General features: G+C 36.4%; 1 protein-coding gene across 1 annotated transcript in view; it reads left to right on the top strand.

Moving 5' to 3' along the window:
* SH3GL2 (SH3 domain containing GRB2 like 2, endophilin A1) overlaps positions 1–16342 on the top strand; it is a 95923-nt gene extending 79581 nt beyond the window's left edge. The window contains exons 4-9 of the mRNA XM_033085356.1: positions 3359–3502; positions 5445–5578; positions 6613–6771; positions 8156–8259; positions 12335–12465; positions 14854–16342. Of these exons, the coding sequence (XP_032941247.1) occupies positions 3359–3502; positions 5445–5578; positions 6613–6771; positions 8156–8259; positions 12335–12465; positions 14854–15053 (872 nt within the window). The 3' untranslated portion in view covers positions 15054–16342. The remainder of the gene's footprint in view (positions 1–3358; positions 3503–5444; positions 5579–6612; positions 6772–8155; positions 8260–12334; positions 12466–14853) is intronic.
* Positions 16343–16650: the final 308 nt, after the last annotated feature.

The raw sequence follows: 16650 nt of genomic DNA on the forward strand, positions 1-16650 counted from the left end.
AAATAGAAACCAATGAGTCTTTTCCATATGGAGATGAAAGAACTGGTTTGATTGGGCTGATGGAGAACTACATGTTCCTCTTTTGCAAAGGTTTCACACAGGGATGGGTGATCTGGACCTGCAATAAACAAGCAAACTATTACATAGAATATTATGAAGATTTCTGTAGTGATCAGGAATATAAGTTTTTTGATACTAGTGTAAGTCAATGCCAGCATCGCTGGTAAGATCAGCGGAGTTATCTTGTGATAAATCACAGAGTCACAGAATATGCAGCATTGGAAGGGACCGTCAAGGATTATTGGGTCCCGGCCCTACAGAACACCATCCCCAAGAGTCATACCATATGCCTGAGAGTGTTGTTCAAACACTTCTCAAACTCTGTCAGGCTGAAGGCAAAATTAGGCCTTCTGTCTACCATAAGCATCTTAGAGTTTCTTGGAACTGCAGACCAAATTCACACATCTACACTGAGAAATTTTATTCCTAATAGCTGGAAATAAATTTGAGCTGCTGTGAAATGTTTCAACTCCAGTGCATTACACTGAAGGACTATTGCTGGTACAGATTAATTGGTGATATTTTTATACTAGGCCACAGAAGAGAAGAAAATATTTTGATTATGCTGAAAGTGGAGTGAAAAAAAAAGGAATAGTATTTACAAGTTCAAGAACTGCTAGAGAAAAAATAATGATGACTGGAACACTTTCTATGTCAGCAGATGAAATTCTGTTTATGACTTGAGACCACAGCTTCATTGCTCATCATAATGTAGTCTGCAGGAAAAGCAACAGCATTGGCAGACATTATGGGGATAGTGATAAAATTGTTAACTGCTGTCAAACTGTTGTTAAGCAACGCTGCATAGACTGAGTAAAAACCTTTGGCTGTGCAGTGCTTCTCTGACTGCCCTCTTGACACATCTGAGTGGTTATGAGTGCTGTGAATCGTGGAACAGGCTCACAGCAAAAGCAGACAGCAAAATTTCTACAGGTAGCTATGGGTGTGATTTCAAGCAATTCAGGCAGATGTAAATTTGAGGTTCTGCATGAAAGAAGTCTCCATAGTTCAGCTACATATCCCTTCATCTGCTTGTGGCTCATGCAAATAGAATAAAAAACTAGCATCATGATAGGCAGGAGGAAGATTCACTTTCATGCCTATATAGTGAGATAATGTTTTTCATTCCACAGGTGAGAGGAAAGGAGGACTAAAACTTTTCAGCTCTCACCTGATCTTAGATTGTTTTATGTCAGTTGCAAAAGGGCTCCCTGTAGTGAGAAGAATTGTTATTTATTTTATCAATAAAATAAATTTTTTTTTCTCTTTTCAAATTCTCGCAGCAACTGTGTCACCTTTTACATGGATACTCTTAAATGGCAGATTCTAGTATTCCCATTTGCTTTCTCACCTTCATAAAATTAAGAATATTACATTGGGAAAAGAGAGGGAATGTAATTTTAAAAACAAACAAAAAAAAACCCTAAAAACCAAACCAAAACAAACCACAAACAAGAAACAAACCTTTTAACAGAAGTATTTTAAAGAAGATTAAATGCTTACCTGGGTTTGGTAGGAAGGAGTTGGGATGCAGCACATATTCCTTGATAAATAAGATGGAAAACATTTCGATAGCATAGTACTGTGGAACTAGAGATCACCTGAGTCCATGGTGTTTTGAAATACCAATAAAAGAAGTATGCATCATTGTCTAAATTTTGCTTTCTATTCTTACCTTGCTGTCCAAAATATAGCCACTTCATTTTTTATATTCCCTCCTTATATTCCTTAGTTTAATTTCTGAAAATACTGCCATTTACTCCTGATTTAATTCAGCTTGCTGCCTCCGTTCCCCTGACTAATTTTGTTTGTGCCTTATTTTCTTTAGTGCTTCTGTATTTTCTTAATGCCACCATCATTTCAATGACATTTAACTTTGTTAAAATGCAGTTTCTTATACTGAACATTCAGAGTGTCTGCTGACTGCAGTTTTGTAGTGGGTAGAAACAGAAGGCATCGAGAAATTCAGATGTTGAAAAACATAATCTGGTTGCACTCGAAGACAGCAGGAAAACTAAAAAAAATCGTAATTGCTAAATGCTAAAGATACATTGCCCTTTCATAGCTGCTTCTCAGGCAAAATAAGTGCTGTGAGACTTGCCTGATTTTCTTGCGTCTGTTTCCATGTCTGTATCTGTGCAAACAGATGCATAAGCTGCAAAGTGAAACATACTCTACGGAAACTGTCTCTTGACATGCACTTTTTACATTAAAAATATGAATAACATTTATTGACTCCAGTCTGCTAATATTTCACTTTACTGAAGTAATGTGTGAGAGGTTGAGTTTTGACCGGTCAAGTACACAAGAGTGTGAATTACTAATGTTTTGTAAACAGTAAAACTAATTTTAAGAGCACCATACAAAGTCAAGTATTTGTGAGGGGAAGGAAGAGTTATTCATAGCTGCCCTCCAGTAGCACACACAGTAACACAGATAAGAAATATGCTCTGAGTCCTATTGATGGCAATAGGATTTAGCTGGAAAAATTTGAAGTCAAGTGGCATTAACTAATTCACTCTCTTCAGGCCATTTGCATACTGTGGTTGCAAAAATTCACTAAAGCACATCAGCAAACAAATTAGTTATTTTATATTTGCTATCTTTGTTTCCATTGATTATGATGTTTATGTTCTTTCTTTTAATATCAGTTCTTCAATTATGCATCTGAAATAAAATGCAAGATAAAGTACAGTTGAAAACCTTATTGAAATAGGAATTTCCCTAAATCCTCATAAAAAGCAAAAAGCATTGCAAAGGTTACTGCACATCATGTATGGGGACACAGGCTTTCCTTAATGTTCTGCAACAGAAAAACTTTAAAACATTTTAAAAACGAGGGGTGCCACAGTTTAATCTTTAGTGTACCCAGTCTGAACTTTTCCTTGAGGGGAAGACTGGCTCAATCTGTTATCCATCTGGTACCTAGGGATTTTAAGATTAAGGAGAATTTGGAGATATCGTAAAGATTTTCTTCTCTGTCACATGTCAGACATGCTATCTTGGGAGTGTTCCTGGGCTTATTTCTGTCCAAGTCATTTCAAGGGAAGCTTTGACTTTAAAGTTCAGAACAGACACTCTTCTCTAGTCTGCCAGCAAAATAAAAAGTATTGACCAACAATATTTCATTCCTTTGCTCCAAAAAGAATTGATGAAAAACAGGGCTGTGTCCTAAACTTACATAGTGTCTTTAAAATGCATTTTAAGTTGCTCAGAGAAATTTAAACACAAAAATGGATTTATTCCTGTGTCGGCAAATAATTGCATGTTTGTAACCTCTGTCATTTGCCTTCTTCAGCTTCCAGAGCTAAACTCAGCATGATCAACACTATGTCAAAAATTCGAGGCCAGGAAAAGGGGCCAGGCTACCCTCAGGCAGAAGCCTTGCTGGCAGATGCGATGCTGAAATTTGGCCGAGAACTTGGTGAAGATTGCAACTTTGGTAACTTGTTTACTTCCTTTGCCATTATAATGCAATAAAAATGGTAGGAAATTTTCATATAGCTTTCGTTATTAAAGGGCTGCACTCTTATAGTGGGGGAACATCTGCAAGGAGCATTAGAGTTCTGCTTCTCTGCAAGAAGCTAGAGTTCTGCTTCGTCTCACTTTTCCTTTAAGGTTGGTCCAGGCCTGTTTTGAGTATCTTTTGAAGATTTCGACTAGAGAAGTTTTTCTTATAAATGGAAGTCAAATTGTTTCTATTTGGACCCATAGGTTTTAGCTCTCTGTCATAAATTGTGATCCTATGGCTGTGTTGGGTTGAAATATGTACATTTGCAGAAATTGTATTATTGTCTATGCATATATAACAAAGTGCTTTTGCTCTCAGAGTCCTTAAACTAACTTACTGTCATCATTGCAGGCAAGGAAAAAAACCTAATACTTTTTTTTATAGGCTTTGGCCTTTTTTCCCTGACCAAATTTCACATTATAAGGCACTAGTGAACACTCCTGTCTTACCTCTTAACTGCTCCTCTTTCCAAGCCCAAATGAGTTCACAACTGTCTGAGTTACAAATGTTAAACTGACTCTTAAAACTATGTTCAGCAGTCAGATTCTAAATATAAAAAGATAGCATTCACAACAGAATACCAACAGAATACTTTGTCTTTTGGTCTTGTTTGTGTGGACTTCTCTGTGGCCATTTTTACATGACAACACACAGGATCCTGAAATGGGACTGTGAAAATCCTATTGTCTATTTGAACCATCATAAAATTGCTTTCCACATAAAGACATTTGGAATGGAAAAAGTATTTCCTTATTTGTTTTATGTAATTCACTAGTAGGCTTGACAGATGTAGTTTGATTTGTGCTAAATACCACTGATTTTTTTTTAAAATTGGTTACCTCTCATTTACTAAATTTCAAACACATTTTTAAAAGGAAAATGAAGAACTAATATAATCTACTGTCCACAAATTGCTTTATCTTCTGTAATAACTGCACTACCATGCAACAGAATAGATACGGCAATTATTTTCACATTCTTAACTAATAGCAGCTGAATTATGTCTTATATATTAATAGCAGCTATTATGGCTATTTTTCACTCTTTGTCCAAATGTGGAAGGCTCTCTCATTTTGCAGTGCATTGCTGGCATCTGCTGCTTGGGAGACAAACTTCTTCTGGTTTCTCGCATATTTTTGTTTTCAGATCCTTTGTATTCTATGAAAGTGGGCTTTTTTATCTCTAACCTGTACCTCCTCAAACCAGGAGGGTATGTTTGAGCTTCTTGCTTTTCATTTTATGCAGCAGAAGTAGAACAGAGTGTTAATTTTTGTGGCCCCCGAGTTAATCTTGGAGGAAATTTCAAAAGGTAGTTAGGGTTATTGAAGTTTATGAGCTTCATAGACCTTTGTAGTAAACCTCTCAAATGTAGTAGTACTATGAAGTCTATAGTCTCATTAAAAAAATAAACTTTCATTTAAAAAATAACCTGTGAAATTGTTAAGAATTTTTACATTTGGTACTGTCACCACTCTCACTGATAGAAATGGGGACACCTAGACTCCATTTAAAACTAAATTTTAATGCAGTGTGGTGCTGGTGCCACCGAGTTACATATAGTTAACTACAGTTAATTGTGTTCTAGCATGTTTATTTCAAGAGTGAGGAATGAACAGACAACAAGGGATGTGGAGGAGCCTGTCTTGACACAGCATAGAACCACAAATTCAGCTCTATCACAAGGCATGAACTCTGGTGGCTGCAGGAGAGTAAAATCTATGTTGCTCTTTCACATAGTGCATCATCCTGTTTTTTTCCTAAATTTGAGACCTGAAATGAAATACTAACTGAAGTTGCCATGAAGTTTCCATGACTCAGTTTCATTCTACAGTGATTCAAAACTAAGTTATTTTGACTGCATCTTTTCTTTCAGGACCAGCACTTGTTGATGTGGGAGAAGCTATGAAGGAGCTTTCTGAAGTCAAGGACTCATTAGACATGGAAGTGAAGCAAAACTTCATTGACCCCCTTCAGAATCTGCATGACAAAGATCTGAGAGAAATACAGGTATTGCCCTCAATGCAGTATTTTAGTAATGCCTGATATGTGGACTGTCTATATGTTAAGAATTTTTGTTAGTAATTTAAAATTGAGCATTCAGGTTTGAAAATGACCTGATTTTTATCTCTTTTGGCTTGAATTTTACTTTTCAATTCTGTGTCTCTCATTGATGCTTTAGAAAGGAAAAGATAAAAATTTGAACATTATTTGATGGCAAAATTTTCAGTCTTATGGAGGCATGAACACAGTACTCTAATCTTGCCATTTGAAAGCTCATTTCACAAAATGGATGTAGCAATGTTTGCATTCCATTTTCTAGTGTATGGCAAATGCTTATCTGCATAAGTAGCTGCTCTTCTCAGCTCAGTATGGCTGAATGTTAAATATAGAAAATGGGTAGTTATAAATATTGTAGTGGATGATAAATTGATTCTTCTGAGATAAAAGAAACACCTGAAGTAATCATGGTTGTGAGAATAGCATTATCTTCTCGACAGTTGGGCGTGGCAGCTGCTAAAAAGATGAATGAACATGAATGTTACCTCAATTAATAATCTAGGAAATCTTCAGTGTAAGAGAGCATTAAGATGATTTAGTGGTCTGATAAAAATTATAAAAATAATTCCTGTGTTTCTTTGTTTATAAAAACTGTTACCCCGACAAAAAATGTATTAAACTGTGCTTTTAGAAGAATTTTCTCCTGAACATCTAGAGAAAAAAACCCCCAGTGTTCAGGTAATTCTTCATTAGAGCTAAAAAACAAGAAACCTGCCTATCTTTTACACAGATGGCAATTGAAGTTGTCCATTCTGTGTGACCTTTTATTAGAGTTGGCCTGTCATTTAAGTTTTTGCTTCTTAAATGATATATAAACTCATGTATTTCATTGTTCCTTATCTCTCTTCTCTGGGAAGGGATTAGTAGACAGCAAAGAGCATATACTTCCAAGTGTGCATGGACTACCTGCTTACAATGCAGTATCAGGAGAATTGGGGAAGGTCCTTAATGTCTGCTTGCATTTGTGCTTTTTGGTTTTTTAGCATCACCTGAAGAAAATGGAGGGTCGACGCCTGGATTTTGATTACAAGAAGAAAAGACAGGGCAAACTCCCTGATGAAGAACTTCGTCAAGCTCTGGAGAAATTTGATGAATCAAAAGAAATTGCTGAGTCAAGCATGTTTAACCTTCTGGAGATGGATGTGAGATAACTTTGTTAATCTTTGACCAGCATCTTAGAAAGATAGTGGAAGCACTTTCCTCCTTGTGGGACACAGTGAAAGGCTCAGAAACTATAGTAATGTACAGTATGTTCATGTAGGAAAAATTTCTTAGGTGTTTTATAGGTAACTGAGCTAAGAATGTAAGTCTTCTCTAGCATCATTGTGCTTCCTAACTGCAAAGCATTATTTACAAAACCAAAGTACCTTTTCTCTTAGAATTACGTAAATGTAACTAATTATTTTTACTTGTGGTTATAGGATTTGTGCCAAGGATTTCGTTCAAGTGTGTGGGTTACTGAGAGAACTGTAAAGATCAGAAATTATGACCTAATAACCCCATGGTTACCCATGGTGATCAGATGCCATAGTGAATAGAAAACTCAAAGTTATTGTGAACTGTTGATATCTGACTCTGCACAATATAATTTGCTTATAGGTCAGTTGGGATTGAACATTTTCTAGGTTTATCTAGTGTTTTATTTATAATTAATGTTGAAATTGTAAAATTAAGGAAGAAAAAACATCTCTATAACATGTCAACTGAGGTCTGTCTTATAGAATATGTAGTCAAAGGAAATTAATTTTAAGTATTTCTGTTGATGTGAATTACTTTATTATTACTCCTATTCTAACTCCTCATTTTGTTACCAGATTGCTATAGAGGAACTATAACAAACCTGAAAATATTTGCATATAGAACTTAATATTTGCATAGGAATTAAGTACACCTGCACTGAAATGAGGGAAATACAACAAGTCTGTAGTTTTAATCTTTGTAGTAACATCCATACCCATGTGTGCAAATAGTGCTGGCCGACATTACACCATTGTGGCATTGTGCACTAAGGAAACTGCTAACAATGGCATTGTCCACAAAGCGGGGGTCTGGATGTTCTTTCTGTTATGAAGTGGAATGCTCTCTGCCTCGACTACAAATATTCTGCATGCCAGAGTATGTAATAACTTTCTGTTTCGGTCTGCTTCACAGGTCAGAATACAGCAGAAGCATGACCGTAGTCCCTATGGTTCTGCACCCTTCAAAGGCAGGGAGGGAGAAGGTGTATTATACTCTGATTACAGTCTCGTTTTTACTTTCATAGTTTTTGCTGAATGTGGTAGGTCTGCAAATCAGACTTGGAGAGATGATCAGCAGAGAAGAGTTGTAGTTACCATTCCAGATCAGGTCATAAACAGAATAACGAATAAAGACTGATATGTAAATATTTACTGCTAACTACAAAGATAATTTAAGATTTTAGAGAGATAAGTTAAACTGCCTTTGCAGTGGACAGAGGTCTCTATTCTCTATTACCTGAGCTGTTACTATTCACCTAAGATCTGATGTTTTAATGTCAATCCTCAGATTGAACAAGTGAGCCAGCTTTCTGCTCTTGTGCAAGCCCAGCTGGAGTACCACAAGCAGGCCACACAGATCCTACAGCGAGTTACTTCTAAACTGGAAGATAGGTAATGCACTTTTTGTAAGTTTCTTGAACAGTTAGTTTTACAGAGGTAGAAAACCTATGAGTAGAATCAATGCTGTTATCTTCCTCTTCTTGGTACTTGTCCTTTTTGTGAAGGGCCATTTCATTTGAGGATTTCAAGCTGAGATTTTAATGTTTTGGAGACGCATCTATTTCTGAGTATGAATTCAGGAAAGTACCTCAGCTTGTTAAAGTTAACTGAAAGTGTTTATAAATACTGAATTCAGTGATACTCACAACTTTGGATTTCTTACTGTTTGTGCATGTATTCACAAAGTGTGCTTATTCTGAAAGAAGATGTTAAAAATTAGATTTTTGCAAAAGAGTATCTTTTTTGCATTCTTGTCTACCTGAAGATCTTCCTGAGCCTCATTATTAACCACTTTGTTAAATACTTCTTCTATTATCAGATCAAACTTGATACAAGACTTCAACTACCTCTTCCAGCCCCGTTTGTATAACTGCATATGCTATAAGAATTCCTACAAGATCTTTTTGAAAAGCATTTAATAATTTTCACTTTAGAATTTTTGTTTCCGTCATAACAGGTTGATCACCTTCTCATGCACACATCCTTTTTCAAATAAATTTAATGCTCAGGAAAGGTTTCTCTACCAATATGCTTCTGGCATACTTAGCAAAAGCTGGATATAATTCCCAAGAGGAGGTAATGTTCACATACTGTGCAAAGGCAGCTGTTTTCTGATGTCATTAGTATAGATCAAGTTGCTAATCTGTCAGTATTAATTTTCTCAGAGGTCCTGAAAACCTCATTCAGTTCTAAGTCTTATTGTGACTAGGAGCAGCACTTGTTTTGGTGGATAGGCTGTCCAGCTGACTGTTCCTGGATACAGTTTGCAGTACAGTCTAAACAGCTAACAGAACAATAAATAGCAAAAGTACACTTGCAATTCACTTTCTTTACAGAAGCATTAAAAATTCCTCAGGAACAGGTGTTTTATCCAGTAGTCCATGGATTATATCATTTAGTGAACATACATCTCTACGGTAGATTTTTCTTCCTGTATCAATTCAGATGATCCTTTACCCTTTTGAAATATCTGCTATCTGGTCAGTATTTTTGCTTTAAGTTTCCGCTGTGAATTATTTTAGCTTTTCAAGGACCTTGCATCATAATGCTATGCTAATTCAGTTAATTAAATCTTTTGAATGCCAGATGTAAAGAGGCTGCTGGCTGAATCATACTTTATCCACACCACTGGACAGAAATTGGGCGCTGTGCTGTGTTCACACCAGAGATTAATCAGGGATGTAGAGCAGTTACTACCAAACTGCTACAGTAATTTCACGGTTATAAGCCCCACCATTTTGACTAAAATTTTGGTCTGAACCCACAACTGCAGCTTATAATCAGGTGCAGCTTATATATGGACAAAGAATGAAAAGTTGCTGTTTTAGTTTGGAGGACAGGTGTCTGCTGAGAAAGGCAGGAGCTTCTCTTTGAAATGGAGAATGTAAACCTCCTCCCTCCAAATTATTAGAATTTTGAAATCAAGGGGCTCTCAGGCAAAAATATGGGAATTAGGAATAACAGTTCTTTTCTAGGGAAATTAAAATAGAAATACAGTACTACAAAGAAACAAACTCCAAACCCTGACAAAGTCAGAGTACAACCTGACACCCCATCAGGCAGGGTGTTGGTAGCAGTCCCATTAAATGGTGATTGCAGTCCTCTTGTGGTGACAGATGTGATTCAGTTGAAGCAGTGCTCCTGCAGAAGATGCAGTTTCCTTCTGGAGGTTCAGTGGTGATGTGGAGAAATCCCATTTTTCTCTGGAGTCCAGTGGAGAAAGGGGCAACCTTGGTCTCCCAAAACCTCTGTTTTTATTTTGGTAAGAAATGTTGGGCTCTTGCCCCTGGCTGGAGCAACTTCCAATGGGATGCAGTAATTTTATCAGTCCCACAGTGGGAGTCAATGGGCCATTAGCAGAAAATGATGCCCTGGAGGAAGGATGGGTTGTGAAAAGATAAAGAACAATGCCCCACCTGGTTTCAATGGGTGGCCCATTAGCAAAATATCTCCCAGGGAGATAAGGATCACTGCCCCCACCCTCAACAGATGGTGATAGAATAGATACCGTTTATCACACTCTGTATTGTAATGTGCAGTTTATAATCAGGTGCGGCTTATGTATGGACAAAGAACGAAAAGGTGCTGACATAATCCTGAAATTACTGTAATCTTTCCCTGCTGGTGATAGGCAGATAGCAAGTAATGCATCACCCCTGGGGTTTGGTTGGGTTGGTTTTGGGGTTTTTTTGTACTATATGGACCAGAAAATAAATGATTATTTACTTTTAAGCTGAGAAAATTTGTTACTGTTCACTGTCAGGGATGTCTACAGCACATAATGCCCATTTTGTAGGTACTTTAAAAGAGTGAATGGAACCTGTTCATGCTGGCTTCTGGCATGGACAATGTCTTATAACTACCAAGACTGTCCTGTGTATAATATTCAAAAAATAATTCTTTAAAAGTATGAGATAGACTGCATACACTATGAACAATTTTAAAACACACTTGTCTTCTAATTTTTTCTGGGCTGTTTAAACTTCAAGACTTTCTTCAGGAAGTACAAGTGAAATAATTTCTTTTTTTTTCTACACATCATTAGTGCAAGTCATGAACTTCCTTAAAATGCCATGCTTCCAGGAACTGGGAAACATTAGAAGCTTGATGAATATTGGGAAACTTTCAGTAAAATTAATGAAAACTAGAAGGTCAACAAAGACTATTTTAAATTCCCTTTTTCACCAAGTGAAATGGAGATGTAGTTTTCCCTACACAATATCATGACAGAGCAGCTAGAAAGCAGGAATAATTTCCTTGGAGGTATTCCTTCTCTTAAGAAACATGGCTCATGATGAACTTTTGGGTAATTTTTAGCAAGTCACTAGAACTGTCACATTATAATTAATAATCTGAAAAAAATGGTGTTTGTTTCATGAAAGCATTAAGTGTAACAGAAGTAGTTTAATTCTTTACTAAAAATTCTACTGTCTTGAAAAAGTAAGGAATAAGAAAATAAGTAGGTAATAAAAATGTTTCACTCATTTGGTAATGAGTGAAACAAAACAAAGGCTTTTGTTTTTTCACTTTGACCGTTTCAATTTTTCAAGTTTCTTTTTGCTTATGAGTCTGGTTTTTCAGTGTGGAAGAAAAGTACTTTCTGGGAACTGGCTTATATTGGTATTGTGGATGGCAAGGAAAACCTTGTTGTAAGAATCAAAAGACAATAAGTTAGATGCAGATCTTTTGAACAGATACATCAAAATCTACTATCTGTCTAGGACAGATATAGAAAAGGTCAGTGAAATAAACTTGTCTTTTAAGTACATATGAAATGTTGTTTCATATATGGAATTAGAAATACATGTGGTAGTTCTTCTGCTGCTCTGATACTGTTCATCCCTTTCTTGGATTTTACCCTGTTATCTGTAAGTAGACCCTTCCCTAAAAAATTTAGATATCTCAATTAGAAGTATAGGTTGAAATTAATGATAAATAAATGGTTATTCTGAGAGTCAGGAAAACTAGACTTCTGTCCCTTTGTGAAACAAGTATCCCAGATTGCAAATTAACCAAGTCTGAAGCTGAAGTCAGTACATTCCCACAGAGTCTTCTTATAAAATGGCAAAAGTTGCCATCCATCAACTGAATAGTTAATGCTTGCAAGGGTTAGAAGCAAAAAGTCATGCTAAAAATGGGGACAGGGATGTTTGTAAAGCCCTTCTCTAAGCATCGATAAGTCACGTAACAAACTTTTCTTTCTTATGAACTCTGTTTTTGTTAGGTGAAAGGAAGATACACAAATGTCTAGGTTTCCAAAAGGAATGAAGAATTAACAACTTCATGGCACAGTCACATCGACTGGTTTTGGTAATTTAAACTGCTGTTGTAAACAAAAAGAATACTCCAAATGACTCAATGGATGATTGGTGGATGAGAGCTTCAGCCATAGAAATAAAGATATTTGGTGCATCTCATCTGCTAACAAGATAATAACTCTTGACATTTAACCTTCATGTTTTGGCAGAATAAAAGAGGCATCTTCTCAGCCCAGGCGAGAATACCAGCCCAAACCCCGCATGAGCCTGGAATTCGTGACTGGTGACAATACACAGCACAATGGAGGGATATCCCATGCCACCACACCCAAGCCATCAGGTGATGTCAGAGTTTTGTATCAATCCAGAAGCTGCATGCTTTCTTCTGAAGATTAGTTTTTCCATAAGGGAAAATGAGAATGGAGTTAGTATACAGGAGAGAGATGTTTGAACTGTTGTTTCTTTGTGTTCATATCTTCAGGCAGTAGAACAAAGATGGATTATCCACTGCTTTAAATGTGTCTTTTGGTCAAAAATTTATTTTGTCCTAGAAGAGTACCCTGAAATAGAGATCTTTGCAAAATAGGTATTTAGAAAACCAAAATAAAATTGGAAAGTTTTCCATGAAAAGGCAACTAGACCTCCATAATCATATCCTGCTTTTTAAAATCAGGTATTACAACACAATGAGCCTGAAAGTAAAAATAATAAAAGAAAAACTAAGCTATATGAGCTATTTTCTTTGTCCAAATGGGAGCAGCACAAGCAAGATTAAGCATTAGTATGAATATGCATAATTACTATCTTAAAGAATGGTTTATTTAATATCAGCACATACCACGGAAGGCTTATTATTTGTTTCTTACACAATAATGGTCTGTTATCCCATGATATGGTGAGGGCTGGCCTCTGTCCACACCCTGATTTTAGTTGTTCCAGTTTACCTCAATGACAGTTGCTAATATTCCACCTTGCAAGACTAGATTTTTCTTCACTAGATATTTAGTCAGGATTTAGTTTCTTTCCATCACATCCTGATGTTTATGTTTGATTTTCTCCCACATATAGACAAGCACAGTATCTCTTTTTGGCACTAGGAACTGGAAATTATCTCAGTCTTGCAAACTCCTAGCAATCTCCTCACTATGCTAACAAGGAGAAGGATATAATAGAGATTCCTTGGGCATGAGTATGGCTTGAGTCTTGCCTGTGGGAGCTCTCCTCATTCCACCAGTAATTTTCTTCTTCACTCCTTTTGTGTAGTGTCATGAACATTTGTCTGTGCTAAGACAGAGCAGACTGATGTTCATGTATCTCTTCAGCATTTATATTTCCCTCTTCAGAGAGCAGTATTTGACATTTTCTTCAAGATGGGTTCTTCTCTTCTTTTGAAGTGTTTATTGGTTTCGAGGAACGCTTTCTTTGAAAATTCTTGAATGTATGTTTGGGGTGAATAATTCAAAGAATTTATTTGCTAATTCTTCTAAATTTCAGCTGGTAACAATGAGAATACCAAACATGCTCTAGGGCTTGTTGATGTCAGCACAGTAGTCTTCATGACAAAGAAACCAAAATACACTTTGAGCAATATGTTAAGAAATAAAATAAGATTTCACTATAGAATTTAATAAATTAAATCTGATATTTGAAAAGCTTACTTTATTGAGATCTATAGAAATGGAAAATTTTTGTCCTAAAATAACTCAGGCATGGGCCTTCTAATTACAGTGGGTGTTCAAAATGAATATGCAGAACATTTGAATCTGAGACTTACTAATCTTAAAGCCACTATTCAAAAAGTAGAATATATATTCTTAGAACTATGATTATGGTGAAGTGGCATGTGTTGGTTCATTCAGATCACTGGAAGTGCATGAAGTTTTGCTATGGAAATTCAGGGAGGGATATAATTTCTTACAGTTTAGTGCTGCTAAGTCCTAAATATTTTGACCAGTAAAAATTTTGGTTTTGGTAGGCTTGAAGCTATAGACACTTCAGGGGGAGGGAAGAGGGAGAATATTTTTTCATTTCATGTAACATATGAAAATCCAATCAAACTATGACTTATAATAATATCCATAGCCATCCTAAAGAGTTTATGGTCAGATGCTCATGAACTACCATATTAGAAGCTCTCAATTTCACAATTTTTCTGAATCTATAATGATGGCCATGCAATTAAGTATTTTGTGGAAATGAGGACTAAAAGTATTTGGAAATGTGATACTGAAATTCGGAGGATTAGGAGCATATACAGCGGTATAGCTGCACCAGTGAAATTTCCAAATAAAGGTCAAAGAAACAGTTGACTCTTCTCTGTTGTTTTAAGTTATGACTTAAACTACTTAGTTAAATAGACAAAGCATCTCTTTGCCAGTAAAGCTGAAAATACATTAGGGCTGTTGCTTGAATTTTTGTGTTTTATAAACAGATAAAAATTAGATTCCAAATTTATCATAGACTTTCAGGTCTGGGCTTGACTGTTTCTTGGTTCTTTTGGGATTCTCAGACTTACCAGCAGACACTTACAGTAACGGAAGACTGTCATAAGCTAATAGTCATCTTTTAACAAAGTTTGGCAGTTCAAATATAGATAGTATTGAAGAACTGTTCTCAGAATATGAGTGATAACAGAAATAGCAAAATCTGTCATAGGTACAGTAGTAAAATGGGTACTCTCAGGCACTGAGATTTTTAAGCATGTTGTTTCTGTGTTTCTTCTCCTTAGGTACTCACATGGATCAGCCATGCTGCCGAGCCCTGTATGACTTTGAACCAGAGAATGAAGGGGAGCTGGGATTTAAAGAGGGTGATGTTATTACCCTCACTAACCAGATTGATGAAAACTGGTATGAGGGGATGCTTCATGGCCAGTCAGGTTTCTTTCCCATCAATTATGTCGATATTCTGGTTCCATTACCCAATTAGGAATGCTGATCCACCACCTCTGACACAGATAATTGTGTCAGCACCACTGCTTTCAAAATGCTGCTTCTTACACCTTACAAGTGCAAACTGCAGTGGTTAGAGTTACCAATTCCTAATGAGCATCTTTGGTTTACGTGTTGTCATACTCTGTGGTGGTGATGCGTTGTATTTTCTGAGCCAGCATAGCATGGATTAGTTTATTGACTGTGCTGGCCTGGTAGTAACCAGGGCCATTAGTGAGATGAAACGGGGAAGATGATGGCAAGCAAAGTGTGTAATTCATAGTGAAGTAGCAAGAAGTGACGGTGGTGTTGGGAAGATTATGCTTATCACCACCATATTACTTTTTCAGTCCTAGTTCTCTATAAAATGAGGGAAAAGTTCTTGCCATTCCATCTTTCCCTTCCTGATGATACAGTTCACACAGGTCTAACATTGACTAACCAGAATTGTATCTCCCAACCAAACTGGCTGGCTGTTCTCACAGAGAGAGCGTAAGAGTAGATCCTCTGGTTTCTCAGAAAGTGAACCACTGTACTGTGTGTCCTGCTGCTCTCTGCTAAGTTTGTATTCTTAATTATTGTTAAAAGGCCTATTTCCCAGAGGTAAACTGTAAGCTATCAAATGGGGATTCCTGTAGTAGAAATGTTGGACCACAAACCACCTGAATTTGCCCTTCAGGAACTTTTAGCATGCTCACCAAAATGCCAGTAAATGGGCAAGATGGGGAATAAAACTGGCATTTATTTAATGTTTCTTGTCAAGTCTTGGCACAAAACCTTGCTGCTTAAGCACCAGATATCCTTTGTAAACTTATTCACTGAGGAATACAGTAACCAACCAAACATAACCCTCATTTCATTTGTTTCTGTCTGCCATGTGTTCTTTGAACATCATTTGTGCATACTCTCTCCTCAATGAGGACAAAATAAAACATGTTATTTTTTTGTTGAGCAACTGAAGACATGTGGCTGTATATACAAAAAACACTTCCCATCTGTTTAGTTGGTTCTCCTGTGTTCCTCCTTCCTGCACTTGGTGTGTACAGTGCTGTGCCTAGCTTCTTGGCATTCTTTTGGTAACAGTTGCAGAAGTTCTGTTAGTTTAGTTATCCAGAGTTCTATTTATCTAAATTGTACAGACTCTATCAGAGGTTTAATGTGCTGCTTCGAATGTGCCACTCCAGTATTGGATGATGTGAAATGAAGACAATTCCCTACTGCTTAATGTATAAACTATATCATGGAAAGTATTGTTATTTCAAATAAATGCTGAGAGAATAATGAGAATAATGTTGTGGATTATTGCTTTGTTGCTTTAAAATCCCTTTTGATAACTTCAACTAACAAAAATTTTATTTTAGGAAACATGTTCCTCATTTCCTACAAATGTGAAAAATCTTTTTCTCTTTTGGTGTGTTTCTTTTTTTGTTGTTGTTTGTTTGTTTTTGGGTTTTTTTGGCATTATCATTTTACTTCAGTCAAATAAATCTCATGCATTGAATAGCCTTTATAAGGAGGAAGTACTTAACACTGACCACATTAAATTAGTGTCTCAATGACTAGTATACTGTCTTGTAGATACAGGTTATTTCTTA

Source organism: Catharus ustulatus, chromosome Z (assembly GCF_009819885.2).
Source record: "Catharus ustulatus isolate bCatUst1 chromosome Z, bCatUst1.pri.v2, whole genome shotgun sequence".
Lineage (NCBI taxonomy): Eukaryota > Metazoa > Chordata > Aves > Passeriformes > Turdidae > Catharus > Catharus ustulatus.